Source organism: Callorhinus ursinus, unplaced genomic scaffold, assembly GCF_003265705.2.
Source record: "Callorhinus ursinus isolate GAN/ISIS: 27379988/994484 unplaced genomic scaffold, GSC_fseal_2.0 scaffold77, whole genome shotgun sequence".
NCBI classification, from domain to species: Eukaryota; Metazoa; Chordata; class Mammalia; order Carnivora; family Otariidae; genus Callorhinus; species Callorhinus ursinus.
Window position 1 is genome coordinate 1,215,351 of NW_027397139.1, and position 14,391 is coordinate 1,229,741.

At 59.8% G+C, this 14,391-nt stretch overlaps 1 protein-coding gene across 1 annotated transcript in view; it reads left to right on the forward strand.

The window, feature by feature from the left end:
- The window catches only part of PTPRS (protein tyrosine phosphatase receptor type S), a 98,338-nt gene that overhangs the window by 32,969 nt on the left and 50,978 nt on the right, over positions 1–14,391 (forward strand). The window contains exons 2-4 of the mRNA XM_073887232.1: positions 4,204–4,410; positions 10,144–10,289; positions 10,859–11,000. Of these exons, the coding sequence (XP_073743333.1) occupies positions 4,320–4,410; positions 10,144–10,289; positions 10,859–11,000 (379 nt within the window). The 5' untranslated portion in view covers positions 4,204–4,319. The remainder of the gene's footprint in view (positions 1–4,203; positions 4,411–10,143; positions 10,290–10,858; positions 11,001–14,391) is intronic.

A 14,391-nucleotide genomic window follows, 5' to 3' on the forward strand; every position in this document is an offset into this window, starting at 1 on the left:
TTTGCTGCCCAGCCCTGGGTCATAATTGCCCCTTTATGCTTCCTGCTCCGCGTGGGTACACAAGGCTGACTCCAGGATCTCGTGACCCACGCCCTGGTGACCGACTAGCATGGGTACCTTCCCACCCCCTGTTATCAAGGCCTCCGAGCCCCCAGAGGCTGCTCAGCAGTCTGTACTGGGCCCAGAGAGGATCATCCACTTTACTGGGATCACACAGTGGCCGGGGAAGGACATGGTCATGTGAGGAAATGTGGGCTCTGGACCCAGGGTCCCACCCAGCTGGGGGCCTTGGGCGAGTCCCTACTCTGCTATGAGCCTCAGTGTTGTCATCTGCGAAAGTGAGCACGTGCCTCCCACCAGCTGCCAAGAACAAACGGTGGACAGTTCGGCGCCTGCCCGGGCGGAAGCTCGATCACTGATGGCTGGACAGTGGGCAGGGTCCCTCCCTGGCCCCGGGTTCCAGGTCCAGAGGCCATTCTCCACCTTCCCTGAAGCCCAGACTCATTTGCCATCCAGGTTATTCTCTGCAACTCCCACGGGTGGCTGCTCCCTTGTCAGTGGCTGCACCATCGTCTAGGAACTCCGGGATTGCTGCATCATGTGGCCCCAGTGTGCCTGCCTCAGTTTCCCTTTCTTGGCAGTGGCAGGGGTGGTGGCCCAGGCTGCTTTGCTGCAAGAGGGGCAGGGAGGAAGCTTGGCCAGGGTCAACCCGACCATGTCCCTCCCAGCCCAGGGCTGCCTAGAACTCCTTGATGCCCTGTGGGTCCAGTCCATACCTGCCTCTCTGCCCTGATCTCTCTCCTAGAGTCTCTGGGTTCTGCTTCTTGCCCTTCCTCAGGCTGCTCCTTGTGTGGAGACACCCTCCCTGTTCCCATTCACCCTTTCATTCTCAGCCACATAATATTGAATCTGGGCAGAGGGCACAGCACATGCAAAGGCCCTGGGGCAGGAACAGTGAGGGCTGTGTGGCTGGAGCAGAGTGAGGGAGGGGAGGGCAGGGAGGAGACGGGGCAGGTCGTGCAGGGTCTAGGGGTCAGGGGAGGACTTGGGCTTTTACCCCAGGGAGGTGGGAGCCCTGGAAGACTGTGGGCAGAGGAGGGCGGGACCTGACTCAGGCACCCTCTGGCTTCAGAGGGAGGACACATTGTGGGGGCGGGGGCAGGAGATGGCTGCATTGGTCCCGGTGGGCGATGATGGGGCTGGACCAGGTTGGGATGGAAGAAGAGGCAGGAAATGGGAGGAATCGGGCAGAGCTGAGAGCACTTATATTCTTCCCTGAGGCCTTGTAGGAGACCCCGCCCAGAGTCCTCCAGGGAGAGGGAGGGGCCTGCCTCCAGCAGGGCCAGTTCCTCGGGGAGGAGAGGGTCCTGAGAGACCCCAGAACTTTTTCTCTTCCGTGCGGTACATGACCCTCTCCTCCTCGAGTCTGCCTCCACCTCCCGCCCCTGTTCCCTGTGGACTCTCCAGGCCCTGGGAGCCCCCAGTGCCGAGCCCTCCCCTCCTGCAGCAGGCTGGCGTGGCAGATTTGGAGGAGCCTGCGTCTGGATCAGCCCCATCCTGCCCAGACGTTGAGAAGGCGTGGGCCCTGCGAGGCGGGGGCTCTGGGAGCGAGGGGGTAATTAGGGGCCACTCTGTTCTGAAGGCGGCTGCCCCTGGCTCTCTTGGGGTTCGGGGAACGGGGGAGGCGGCGGTGGCTGGAGCAGGAGGTCACCTCTGTGCAGGTGGCCCCTCCCCATGCCTGCATTCTGGGGGAGGACACAGAGGTGGAGCAGGAGGTCCCCGTACTGGGGGTCCACTGTGGGCCTAGCAGCCCTGGGTGTGAGCCCCCCTGGGCTGCAGGCTTTCTGTGTGGCCTCAGTTTCCCCAGAGGCTCTCTGAGGGCCTGCTCAGCTGATCCAAGTGGTCTGGGCCAAAGCCCCCTACTCAGATATGCCCAGCAGCTGTGGTCAGCCTGGCCCCAGCTGGCTTCAGGCTCATTTCCCCATCTGGGGTTTCCACCTTCCTCTTGGGCCACTTTCGCTCTTAAAGGGCCCATAGTGGGGGTACCCGCTGGCAATAAGGGGCTGTGCCCTATAGGCTTCTCTTTCCCACCTGCCTGGTGTCCGGCTGGTCATGTCTGAGTATGTTCCTGGATTGCAGCTGTGCGTGCCGGTCTGCGTGTGTCCTTAGACCAGGGGGTCTGACTTGTGTCTCCGTATTTATTGTCTGGCTGATCCAAGTGTGGCGTGCTCCCTACATGGCCCGTCTCCGTGGCCTGACTGCGTGCACACATCTGAGTCTGAGGTCCGTGCGTTCTGGTTACCTGTCTGCGCACTGTAGACCTCTGATCTGACTCCGTGTTTCTATTCGCCTACAGCCCAAGGGTGTACGTGTGTCATCTCCCTGACCACGACCTGTGTGTGTATCTGGTCGTGCTGTTTGCCTATGGTCTCTGCAAGGACCCCCGTGTGTCTCTGATCCATCCGTGCCTGTGGTCTGACCGCGTACGTGGATTGTTTGCCCCGTGCTGACCATGTATGCGTGTCTTATTTGACCCTGTGTGTCCGGGGTCTGATTTGGGGCCCGTTGGTGGTCTCTGTGCAAGCTTTATTTGTCTGACTATGAGTGTGGACCCATCTCTGTTGCCCGGCTGTGCAGATATATCTGTGTCTGGTCTCCCTGTCTGTCTGTGGTCTGACTGTGGGTCTGTCTGTGGCCTGTGTGCAGGCACCCTTCTCTCTGTCTGGTTTGTCTGTCTGTGGTCTGACTATGTGCAGGTTGAGCACCACTCCCCCCCCCACATCTGCAACCCTCACCCTCCCATGCTGGCTTCCCCACCCCCAACCCTGAGCCATGACCCGGCTGCCACCAGCCCAGCCTTCTCCTGGAGCCTCTCTGGGGCTGGGCGAGGTGACCGCAGCTGGGTATTTTGGGAACCAGAATCACAGGGGCTGCCTCATCATTATGTGGCACCCGTCCCTGTGGTCATGGCCTGGACCCGCCCGGGGCATGGCCTGGGGTGGGTGTGGGGCTGACCCGGCCGTGGAGGCCTCGTCTCTCCCTGCCTCTCCCCGGCCCCCTGCCCCGGCTCTGGCCACAGCGGAGATTGGGGAGGGGCTTTGGCCCCTGTGATGAGGGGACTCTTCTACCCTAGAAGAGTTTAGATTCTTGTGGGAGAAACAGACTCTGAGTGATTAACATTCGCATGTAATTTGCAAACTGGGCTGAAGTCGTGGAGGATGATGTCTTACTCATTTCTGAGGCTGTGGGATGTGGAATGGGGGGTGGGGGTGGGGGTGCGGTGGGGGGAGCTTCTGGAGGAAGTGACAGCTGAGCCGAGAGCTGTCACACAGTGGTGGGGGGACAGCAGTCCCGGCAGAAGGCCCAGCAGGGGCAGAGGCTGGTGGGCAGGACAGCTCAGGCAGTGTGGCGACACCTCCATGAGAGGAGGAAGTGAGATCAGCAGGAGCGGCTTCCTCTGGGGGCAGCGGGAGCCACGGAGGCATTAGAACAGGGCGGGGGGCAGGCCAGGCAGGTGTGTTTGGGGAAGATCTCTTTGCGGGCTGAGCAGGGGCTGAGGCGAGGTGCAGAGACGTCCTTCCAGAGGTCCAGCCTGGGAGGGGAGCAATGGGTATTCAGAGGACCCCTGGAGCTGGTGCTCAGTGCTGGTTGTGGGCGCTCAGCGGGGGTCTGAGGTCTGGGCTCCATCAGAGCGGAGGCTTACCTGGGATCAGCAGTCAGCCAGGGGCTGGGGGCTGTACAAAATACCGTAGGCCGGGTGGCCTAGGGACAGCGGACGTGTATCTCTCACGGTGCTGGAGGCTGGGAGTCCAAGGTCAAGGTGCCAGCAGAGCTGGGGTCTGGGGAGGGCCGCTTCCTGCTTCCCAGCTGGCCCTCCTCCCGCCCTGTGGGGTCTCTTTCACAGGCACCATTCCTGAGGGCTCCACCCTTGTGGCCCAGTCCCCTGCCGAAGGCCCTGCCTCCTAGAACTGTCACAAGGAGGGTGGCTTTCAGCACAGGGATGTGGGGGGACACGGGCCTTCAGCTGGGGCTCAGCACTTTCCTTCTGCCTCATCATCGCCCCGTGACCCCCCATTGTCCTGCGACCCTTTCCCCCAACCCCATGACTCTCCTCCACACCTCTGTGAGCCCCCCGCTGCCTCCTCCATGAAGGCCCCCAGATTGCCTCTCTCCCCTCTCATGGTGCCTCCGTTGTCTCTGCAGACGCTGCCCCGTCTGACGCTTGGCTCGGCTGGCTCGAGGCCTCTTTGCGAGGGACCGGGGGGGGGGGCCTGTCCCCCTCCAGGGCGGAGGCCGGAGGCTGCAGGTAGCTGCCAAGCATGGCGCCTGCCTGGGGCCCCGGCGTGGCATCTGTGGTTGGTCCCATGGGCCTCCTCGTGGTCCTGCTGGTCGGAGGCTGCGCAGCAGAAGGTAAGAGTCTGGTGCGGGACGTGTGGACGTCCGAGTCCGTGTTTATGTGTGTGTGAGTGTACGTGTCCCCACCTCCTCCCCGGGGCCCCTGGTGTTGCCAAGCAGAGCCTCTGTGCTCCACGAAGGAGGCCAAGCGAAGTGCCTACTGGGCGCCGGTCCTGGGAGGCTCAGAGGCCAATAATAAACGATGGTGTTAAAAGCAGTAACAGGAACGATGGTGATGGTGATGGCTGTTTCCCCAGAGTCAGCTCTGTACCATGGCCATTGCTTAATCCAGACTTTGCCTGTTTCGCTTCTCTCCAGCCTTCTAACACTGAGCCGGCTGGTTCCATTGCCTTCCACATTTTCCAGTGAGAGAAACTGAGGCTCAGAGGGGGCAGGGACTTACTCGAAGTCCCTCCTTGAAGCCGCAGGGTTCACCTTCCCTTGCCACACGTAGAAGCACCAGGGCCTGGGTGGCAGATACACAGGCAACCAAACCTTCCCAGGTGGAGCCAGGAGAGGCTTCTTGCGAGAGAAGGCATTGGAGCTGGGGCTTTGTGGGTGTGTAGGAGTTTGCTGATGGAAAGAGCGTTACTGGTGAAGGTGCTAGCCCACAGAAAGGTCTGGAGGTGAAGAAAGGGGTTGGTGTAGTTTGGGGTGGGCAAGGCTTTGTTTCTGGCCATCACATGGAAAGGATGAGGGTCAGTTCTGGGCCCAATACCAAGACGGAACCTATGACGGGAGGCCTAGAGGAGGTGTCACTCGGGCCCATGGGGACACACAGAGTCAGGCCAGCAGGAAAGAAACTGGGATCTCTTAGTTAGTTTGGGTTTAAATCCTGACTTGGCCATCAACCTGCTGTGTGGCCTTCAGCTAGTGACTCAACCTCTCTCAGCTGCCATTTCCACCTTGACTGAACGAGACTCATAACATTATCCACACCCCAGCCTTCCTGAGGCAAAGACACACAATATTGCTTCCCGGCACATGGTAGGCCCACAGTCCCATGCTCCCACGAGCACAGTAATTATGGCTGCTGGGCAAGAACACCAGCGACATGCACGCTTGTCTCAGGGATTCTTGCTTTTTCCCGTTTTCGTGTTGTTTTTTAGTAGATGCCGAACACATTCAGATCAGCCAGCACAGCCTGATGGGATGAATGCTGTTCTCATCGTTCCCATTGTACAGATGGGGAAACTGAGCCACAGCAAGGTTTCATGACAGCCAGGAAGTAGCCACACTGAGATTTGAACCCGGGCCACGTGGTGTGAGAGCCCAGGTTCCTGACCATCACACCACACTGCCTTGCAGGCCGGTAGCCAGCCATGGCTGGGCTGTGATCTGCCCAGTCACTTTGCCAGGCCTGTGCCTTCCTGGGCTCTGTTCCCCACAATGGGAATAGCAAGCCGAAGGCGACAAGCATTTTAGCGTTTCATTCCTTCATTTAATGCAGGGTCAGATTGTTCACTGGGGTGGGGCATCCTGGGCACTGTGGGGGGTTCAAGCAGCATCCTGACCCCACCCATTCCATGCCAGGAGCACCCCCAGTTGTGACGACCACAGACGTCCACAGGCAACAATGCCTCACCCACCCCAGGGTGAGAATCGCTGGCTTAACTTACACTGGTTGAATAAATAATATGTGTACTCCTTTGATGTCTTGCTCCAGGCATAATTTACCAGCCTTGGGGAAACTGAGGCTGCCAGACCCGGAGGCCCATTGTGGTTGAGAGGGGCCACAGGATTTGGAGGCTGCCTTGGCCTGGGTTTAAATCCCGGCTCTGTCGTGTGACCACGGTGACTTGTGGTCTCATTCATGCAGTGCATCTTTAATAAGCATCTACTTTGTGTTGGGCACTGGGTTAGCCACAGGGGACGGAACAAACATCCCACCCCTTTACGGAGCTCATAATCTAGTGAGGGAGAAGCACTAAGTGTGTCGGATGGTGGACATGCTGGGGATGTGGGTGTGAGGTAAGGGTTGGGGGCTGCATTTTAAAAAGGTGTGGGAGAACATCAGGGAAGGTCACAGTGAGGTGGCATCTGAGCAGAGACCTAAAGAAGCTGAGAAGTACCCCCTATGAGTATCTGGGGGGAACTCCCAAGCAGAGGGAACAGTATGTGCAAAGGTCCTGGGGCAGGAACCGGGTGTGTTGGAGGAACAGACAGGGGGCTCGTGTGGCTGGAGCAGAGTGGGTGAGGGGGAGAGAGGGAGGAGGAAGGGGTAGGGAGGGGCCGGAGCAGGTCGTGCAGGGCTTTGGGGGCTTCAGAGAAGACTTGGGCTTCTGCCCCAGGGAGGTGGGAGCCCTGGAGGGGCAGTAGGCAGAGGAGGGTGGGACCGAGATTCGGGTACTCACTGGCGCTCTCTGGTGGTTGTTTTGGGGAGCACAGCCCAGGGGTCAAGGGCCTGAGCTGCGGGACCAGGTGAGCAGTGAGAGAGGGTGACCCAGGATATTAGCACCTGGTGTGCAGCTGGAGCAGGCCCAGTGGGTGCCCCCGCAGTGAGCCCAGGAATTATTATTGCTGTACTACTTTAGGTGCCAGTACTGCCCTATACGCAAACCCAGATCGGCCTCTCTGAGGCCGCGGCATCTTGCCTTTGAAGGCGGGTCTGTGTCACAGGAGCTCCGTCATCTGGGACCCACCATGATTTGTGCAGCCAGCTTCAGGGAATGGCCCCAGCCCTCAGGGAGCCGTGGAGGGTGGGGGCCTTCAGGCCACAGAGAGCCCACGTGGGCAGCTGAAACCACCAGCCAGCGCCAAGAGGAACGATTTCTGCTCTAGAAAGGGCCTTGGGTCCTGTGGTGCTTTCCCAGGATGCTGTGGGGCTGGCCCAGGCAGGGTTGGAGGTGACAGGCGGGGCTGGAGGGGACAGGCGGGTAGGCTTCCGGCGCTGGCGCTGGATTCTCCTCTGCAGAGTCTGGAGTGGAAAAACAGAATTTGGGCCAGGGCTCCCCCAGCCTCCATGCTGGTGGCATCACCACTCTGAACTAAGACCAGGAGCCAGCTGGGATGCACTCTCAGTGATGAGGACCCACAACCCTATTTATCGAATGTGCCCTTCCCTGGCATAGGTCGCTGGATCGGGCCCGGGGGGAATCCTAGCTCCCGCCCATCATGAGCTGGGTGACCCTGCACACGTCCCTCACCCTCCCTGACCCCTCATTTTGCTTCTCTGTGTCTCGGGTGCAAGAACAGTGCTGAGTGCCACCTGGCCCAGGACAGATGGGGTGGTGGCTCCCCACAAGTGACTGCCATACCCCAGGGTGTCTTTCTTGGGTCAGGGGCCTCTTTGCCAAGAAGAGGAGGGGAGGGTTCGTCCAAAGGAGAGAACCCAAGCATCCACAGGGAATTTTCTAATGTGGGTGCAGGGAGCGGACAAAGCTCTTCCAGCCTGTCTGCGACCCCAGAGCCACCTGGAGATGGGCTGAGAAGACATTTGCCCTGCAGAGAGGGGGTTCTCAGGAGCGAGTGGGCTGTTTCACTGGGTCTGGTGTTAGGTGGCCGTCAAGGGTCACCAGAGAGGTGTGGTGGGGTCCTGAGGACCCCGTGCCTCCCCTGAATGGCACATAACCGGCTGTTTCAGCGCAGCACGATCAAGGCTGTGATGGGGGATGCCCAGGCAGTGGTGGGGACCAACCGAGGAGCTCCTAACCCAGCCTTTGGTAATCTGAGAAGGCTCCCCGGGGGAGGTGCTGGCCTAGCTGAGGTGGAAGCTGCCAGATGAAAGGAGGAGGAAGGGACTCCGGCAGGAAGGAACAGCAGGGGCTCCCGTCATGTCTCCTCCGGTCATGTCTCCTCCCCCGGATCGGTGGGTGCTGGGGGTGCGTCCCAGCTCAGAGCCATAAACAGGCAGCTCCTGGAGCTCACTTCTGCCTGGAGCTCACTTCTGCCCTTCCTTCCAGGGGCTCCTGAGAGAGGATTTTCCCTAAGGAAGATTCCTGACCCGGCCACAGTGACTTTCCTCCATGACATCGGCTGGGGACACGCATGGCCCCAGTCGCCATTCCTGAGCCTTGGAGGAGGGGGCCGCCCAGGCAGGCAGAGCCAGGGAGGCGGGCCCAGCCCAGGGCTGGGTGCGCAGAGCAAAATGTCCCCATCAGGCTCAAGGCCTAAGACACGTGCCTATGGACAGAAAGACCCAGGTTCAAATGCGGGTGCTGTCCCCCGGGGCCGTGTGGCCTCATGCAAGCTTCTCCACCCTGAATCTGCACATGATTAACCTCCACGGCTTTGCAGGGGTGCACAGGAGCGGAATGAGGCCGCACATGCCTGCGCACAGTGGGTCTACTGATTTTAGAAGAGACGGACCGCCAGTAATACCTCACAGGGTCAGATCGGTGGGAGCGGAACCTCGAGGAAGGGAGGCGAGGCCGCTCGGGCCACTGGGATGGGCTCCCCGTTTTGTTCAAAGAATGATTTGAAGAAATAATTTCTATTTACCTTTAAACAGTTGCAAATCTCACCAAGTTACCAAGTTACCAAGTAGGAAGGCTCTCCCCCCCCCCCCCCCCCCCCCCCCCCGGTCTCTCCCCCCCCCCCCAGATTTTTCTTTTCATGCGAACAGTAAACATCCTCTATACTCTCTACCCCTTGCTGTTTTACGTCTTACACTATCTAGATCTTGCTGTTTCTGCGCTAGTAGTTAGGAAAGCGCCCTCATCCCTTTGTGCTGCCTGGCGTCTCGCGCTGGGGCAGCCCCGAGGACATGCAGCCCGTCCCCTTTCGTTGGATAGCTAGGTTGTTTCCAGAAGGACCTCGCCAGCCCACTGCAGCCCTTGAATCTGTCGGTGAAAAATCTCAGGAGTCGCTGAATTCACTTCATGCGCCCCGTTGTAGCCTCACCATGAGTGGAGATCCAGTATCGCTTTGGGCCATCCAGTGGTCACTGTGAAAAGTCAGTAACGACAGAGCAGCGGGAATGTACTTTCACAGGAGTGCTACTAACGTGCAGGGTGGAGGCTGTCAGGGGTTAAAGACCCGGTAGGCTCTACTCGAGACTCTCCGGCAGAGACTTAATACATCAGCTCTCTGGGAAGGGCCAAGATTGTGGGCACGGGAGCCAGCCCGGTTCAAATCCCGGCTCAGCCACTGGGCGGCTGGCTGTGTGTGTCCATGCAAAGGCTTTGCCTCTCTGTGCCTCGGTTTTCTTGTGTGTCGAATGGGGACCCTGGGGCCCTGCGCACAGCGCCGTCAGAGGGTCACATGTTACTGAGCTACACCGCTGCATACACTAGGTGCTCAGTAAGCACTTGCTTTCATGGTTGTCAGCATGTTACGCCTGGGGAAGCTGGATCAACTTTTCTGAGCTCCTGCCTCCGGCACTGGCCCCTCGAGTCTGGACGCCTCCCATGGATTAAGAGGCTGGAGCCCTGGGTTCCAATGTGGCCTGTGACCTCAGATCCCTTGGTCGCCCCCTGCTTCCCTGTTTGATGCCTCTGTTTCTCCACATGTCCCACCAGGGGATTATCTCCTTGCAAGTCTTTTCCAGGCCAAGGACGTTCCAGGGTTTGGCAGGGCACCCCACGGGGGGCTTCTAGGCACAAAACCTGAGGACCCCAGAGTCTTGGGGGAGGGCTCCCCTTCCACCATCCTCTGCGGCCCATGTGAGGTTGGAAGCACACGGGAGCGTGTGTGGCTGTGGTCTCGGGGCTGGGCATGGGGAGGGAGGGTGTGTTTGCATGGGCCCGTGGGCTCCTGGCTTTATGCCTGGGGCCCACCAGACCCCTCCTCTTCCTGCTCTATCTCTAGAGCCCCCCAGGTTCATCAAAGAACCCAAGGACCAGATTGGTGTGTCGGGGGGTGTGGCCTCCTTCGTGTGTCAGGCCACAGGCGACCCCAAGCCACGGGTGACCTGGAACAAGAAAGGCAAGAAGGTCAATTCCCAGCGCTTTGAGGTGAGTCAGGGGTGAGGGGAGACGGTCTGGGGCCAGCAGCCACTCCCCAGATGGGGCCATAGCGGCTCAGTCATGCGCAGCCACAAACGTCACAGAAATGTCTCCCGGCTATAACACGGGGCCCGGGGGTGGGGGGCCCAGGCCAGGCTGCCACCGTCTGTGGCCCAGTCAGCTCTCACCCCTTCCCGGCCATGCGTCCCACCTGCCTGCTCGGTGAGGGCCCGGCCGGGCTGGGTTGCTCTGCTGTGTGGCCTTGAGCAAGGCCACACCCTCTCTGTCCCATCTCGCACGTGGAACCTTACACAGAACTCCAGAACACGCACACGATCAGATGTACACGTTTCTATGGCCGACGTGCCTTCACATGCCTGTCACACAGACTTGCCTGTGCTTCTCACACACCCACATACGCACAGGCCCTCCTACTTGCACGGACCTGGGCCCAGTTTCTGCCTGCAGTGCGTTCGCACAGGACGCCCACCCACGTGGACGGTACGGCCCCCAGCTCCTCTGCCAGCCACCCCGGGGACCTCAGCCTCACCCTGCTCTCTCTCCCCTGCCCGTGGCAGACAATCGAGTTTGACCAGAGCGCGGGGGCCGTGCTGAGGATCCAGCCGCTCCGGACCCCCCGGGATGAGAACGTGTATGAGTGCGTGGCCCAGAACTCCATCGGGGAGGTCACGGTCCATGCCAAGCTCACTGTCCTCCGAGGTACTGGGATCCTTGGGTCGGGTCGGGGAGGAACGAGGCCCCGGGTTTTAGAATCACTGACAATGTTGGTTTGGATTTTCTCTTTGGGGGACCTTTACACCAGTGCAGCCCAGAGCCTACCAGTAGGGATTTATTGAGCCTTTGCAGGAAAGAGCAGCATTAAGGGACTAGTGTCATCCCCATTTGTCATCTTTTTATTTATTTATTTATTTTTTAAAGATTTTATTTACTTATTTGACAGAGAGAGACACGGCGAGAGAGGGAACACAAGCAGGGGGAGCGGGAGAGGGAGAAGCAGGCTTCCCGCCGAGCAGGGAGCCCGATGCGGGGCTCGATCCCAGGACCCTGGGACCATGACCTGAGCCGAAGGCAGACGCCTAACGACTGAGCCACCCAGGCGCCCCCCCCCCTTTTTTTTTTAAAGATTTTATTTACTTGACACAGAGAGAGAGCACAAGCAGGGGGAGTGGCAGGCAGAGGGAGAGGAAGAAGCGGGCAGGACTCGATCCCAGGACCCCGGGGATCATGACCTGAGCCAAAGGCAGCCGCTTAACCAGCTGAGCCACCCAGGCGCCCCCCCTTTGTCATCTTAATCATGCTTCTCTGATTACAAGAGCCTGATCCACCTCAAACTGGTTCACGTAGGAAAGAAAATTCATGGATCCATGTAATGAAAATGTCCGTGGAGGCGCCAGCTTCAGGTTCAGGTAGATGCAGGAACTCATGCAGCGTTCTTAGGTCTCACCCTCTCTCTGCCTCTGGGTTTGTTTTCTTCCGTACTGACTGTGTCCTCAGTGGGATGACCCCCAGTAGCTCCATGCTCACAGGCCCCCACCCCAAATAGAGGACCAGATGATCCGGGACTACAGCTCCTTGCCCCAGTTGGGTTAGATAGCCATCCCTGAGCCGGTTACTGTGCCCAGAGGAACAAATACTCCCATTGGCAGAGTCCTCCCTGGAGTCAGGGATGTATCAGCCCACACAGACAGGGTCAGCAAGGGGCGGTTCCCCCAAAGGGACAAAGGAGGAATAGATGTTGGAGAGGCGGAAACAGCTGCCCACCACCTCCCATGCATTCACACACATCCTTCGGGAACACTGCTTTGCTGGGCTGTTGGCTAGCCTGGCTTGGGTGGGCTGGGGGCACCAGGAAATCACGTTCTCCTTGTAAAACAGCACCCTTCAGACAGCCTGGCCACAGACAACCCCCCTCCCCCCCCGCCGCCAGCTGCTCCCTCTTGCCTGCTCTGTGGCAAGGGGGTGTTAGCCTCTGTAGCTGTGTGACCCTGGGCAAACTAATAAACCTCCCTGAGCTGCGGTTCCTCACCTCCCGAGTGGGGAATGATGAGGTGCACCTCGAGGAGTCACGTGATCCCGGTAGGTGGCGCATGCGCGGGAGAGGCTGGGCCCCCCCCCCCCGCAGGGACCAAGCGCTTGGCTGACTCCAGCTACCCAGCGTCATCGTTCGCGCTCCGAGTTTAGTGGGACGACTGCCACCAGCCGTTCTGTGGCGCCCAGGGTGGCATTCTTCAGCCTCTCCCGGGGCAGCAGAGCCAGGGTGGGCGGCATGTTGGCCCCAGGGGGCACTTGGTCTCGGACCCGGGGTGCAACCTCTACGGGGTCCCTCCTAACGAGCGCTCTGTCCGTTTGACAAGAGGCCTCATAGTTTCCTCCGCGCAGGTCCTGGAGCCTGTCCTACTGGGGGAGGGAGGGGCGAAGGGGGCAGGGAGCCCTCTCGGCCGGCCCGGCCCGCCCTGCCTCTTCCCAGCAGATATTCTTGCCCTGACCTTTCCCGGGCACAGACGGAACAGCCTGCCTCCCGCTGCCCCGTGCCAGCCTCCATTGTAAGCGCTCAGAGAGTTAAAAGGACATGCTGTGAATCTATTAGCCGCCCAGTCGCTGGAATCTGGGGAAAGATCCGTCTGTGCTCCCTGCCACCATTCCCCCCCCCCCATCAAGGCCTCCTTGGCTTTGCTCTGTTCTCGGCCGCCTGGAGGACGTGGTGCTTGGGCTGGATGCCCAGCCCAGGGCCTTTGACCCAGGAGCGAGCGCCTGTCCTCCGGCGCCCCGCCCCGCCCCTCTCGGGGCCCTGAGGCCCAGGGTTCTCCCGGGCCCGGCAGGGAAGGGCGAGGCTGTTGGGCCCAGCTCTCCCCGCCTCCCTCCCCTGCCCTCTGATTGTGGACCCTGCTCACGCCTCCTGTGCTGTTGTTTTAATTAAACTCCGAGGAATCGGGCACAATGTGGTACGCGATGAACATTTTTGTTTAATTAGGAGCTCTCGGTACTGTCGGGCGGCCGCAGCCCCTGCCAGCCCCCGCGACGCTGGCTGCCACCCACACGCACTGGCGGGGACCCCCGAGGGTGTGTGTGAGCGCGCTGTGGGGCGTGGACGCATTCGCGGTTGAGCAGGCGCATACCTACCAGCCTGAAGCCCCAAGAAGGGAGGCCGGGTTTTTCGGCCTTCATCTCCAGTGACATCATGGGTAGCCAGTCAGAACCATGTCTGGGCTTCAGGCCTCAGGCCCCAAAAACCAACAGGGCCTGACCCACCTTGGACAGGGTCCAGCCACCCCTCCTCAGACTCGAGTAGGTCCAGTCTGGGGGTTTGGGGGTGCCTCAGCGGGCCCCTCCCAGCTTCCTCTGGGCTTAGCCAGGCCTGGGTACGAATCCCAGCCTGGCTGTGTCCTGGCTGAATGATGTGGAGCAGCTGTGTGTCCGGGCCTCAGTTTCCCCCTCTGGGAAGTAGGTACCGTCTTTGAAGAGGGCACAAGAATGTGCCTGCAGAGTGCCTGGTACATAGTGTTCAGGACTTGGGACTGGGGCCACTGGCCTTCCATGCACCCCTGGACTGAGACTGCAGTTCTCTCATTGCACTGGAGGAATGGGATGGTGCCGCCCCTGCTTCCATCTCCCCTGCCCCATCTTGGCCTCCTGTCTCCCCCCACCCCGCCCCATGGTGTGCCCGGAGCCCCGATCTCTCTTGCATGGTGGTCTCTCGCCCACCTCTTTTCCAGTCCCCCAGTGCCGGGCCTCAAAGTGCCCACCATGCCCATTGCCCCTTCTGGGCCTTTGTAAGCAAACACCTGTGTATCGTTGCTCTTCACACGGATAGCAGCAGCATCTGTTCCAGAAGGCAGCAAGCTTTTCCTGTAAAACACCAGGGAGGAAATATTTTTGACTCTTCAGGTCAGTCTCTGTTGCAACTACTCAGCTCTGCTGTCAGAGCCGGAAAGCTGCTGTAGATGACATGGACACAGAGGGGTGTGGCCATGTGCCAATAAAGCTTTATTAACAAACACAAGCCAAGGGCCGAGTTTGGCCTCGGGGCGGTAGTTTTTGATCCTTCTTCTATACCATCTTTCACTCTGAACCCTGTCCACTTAACAGTGTG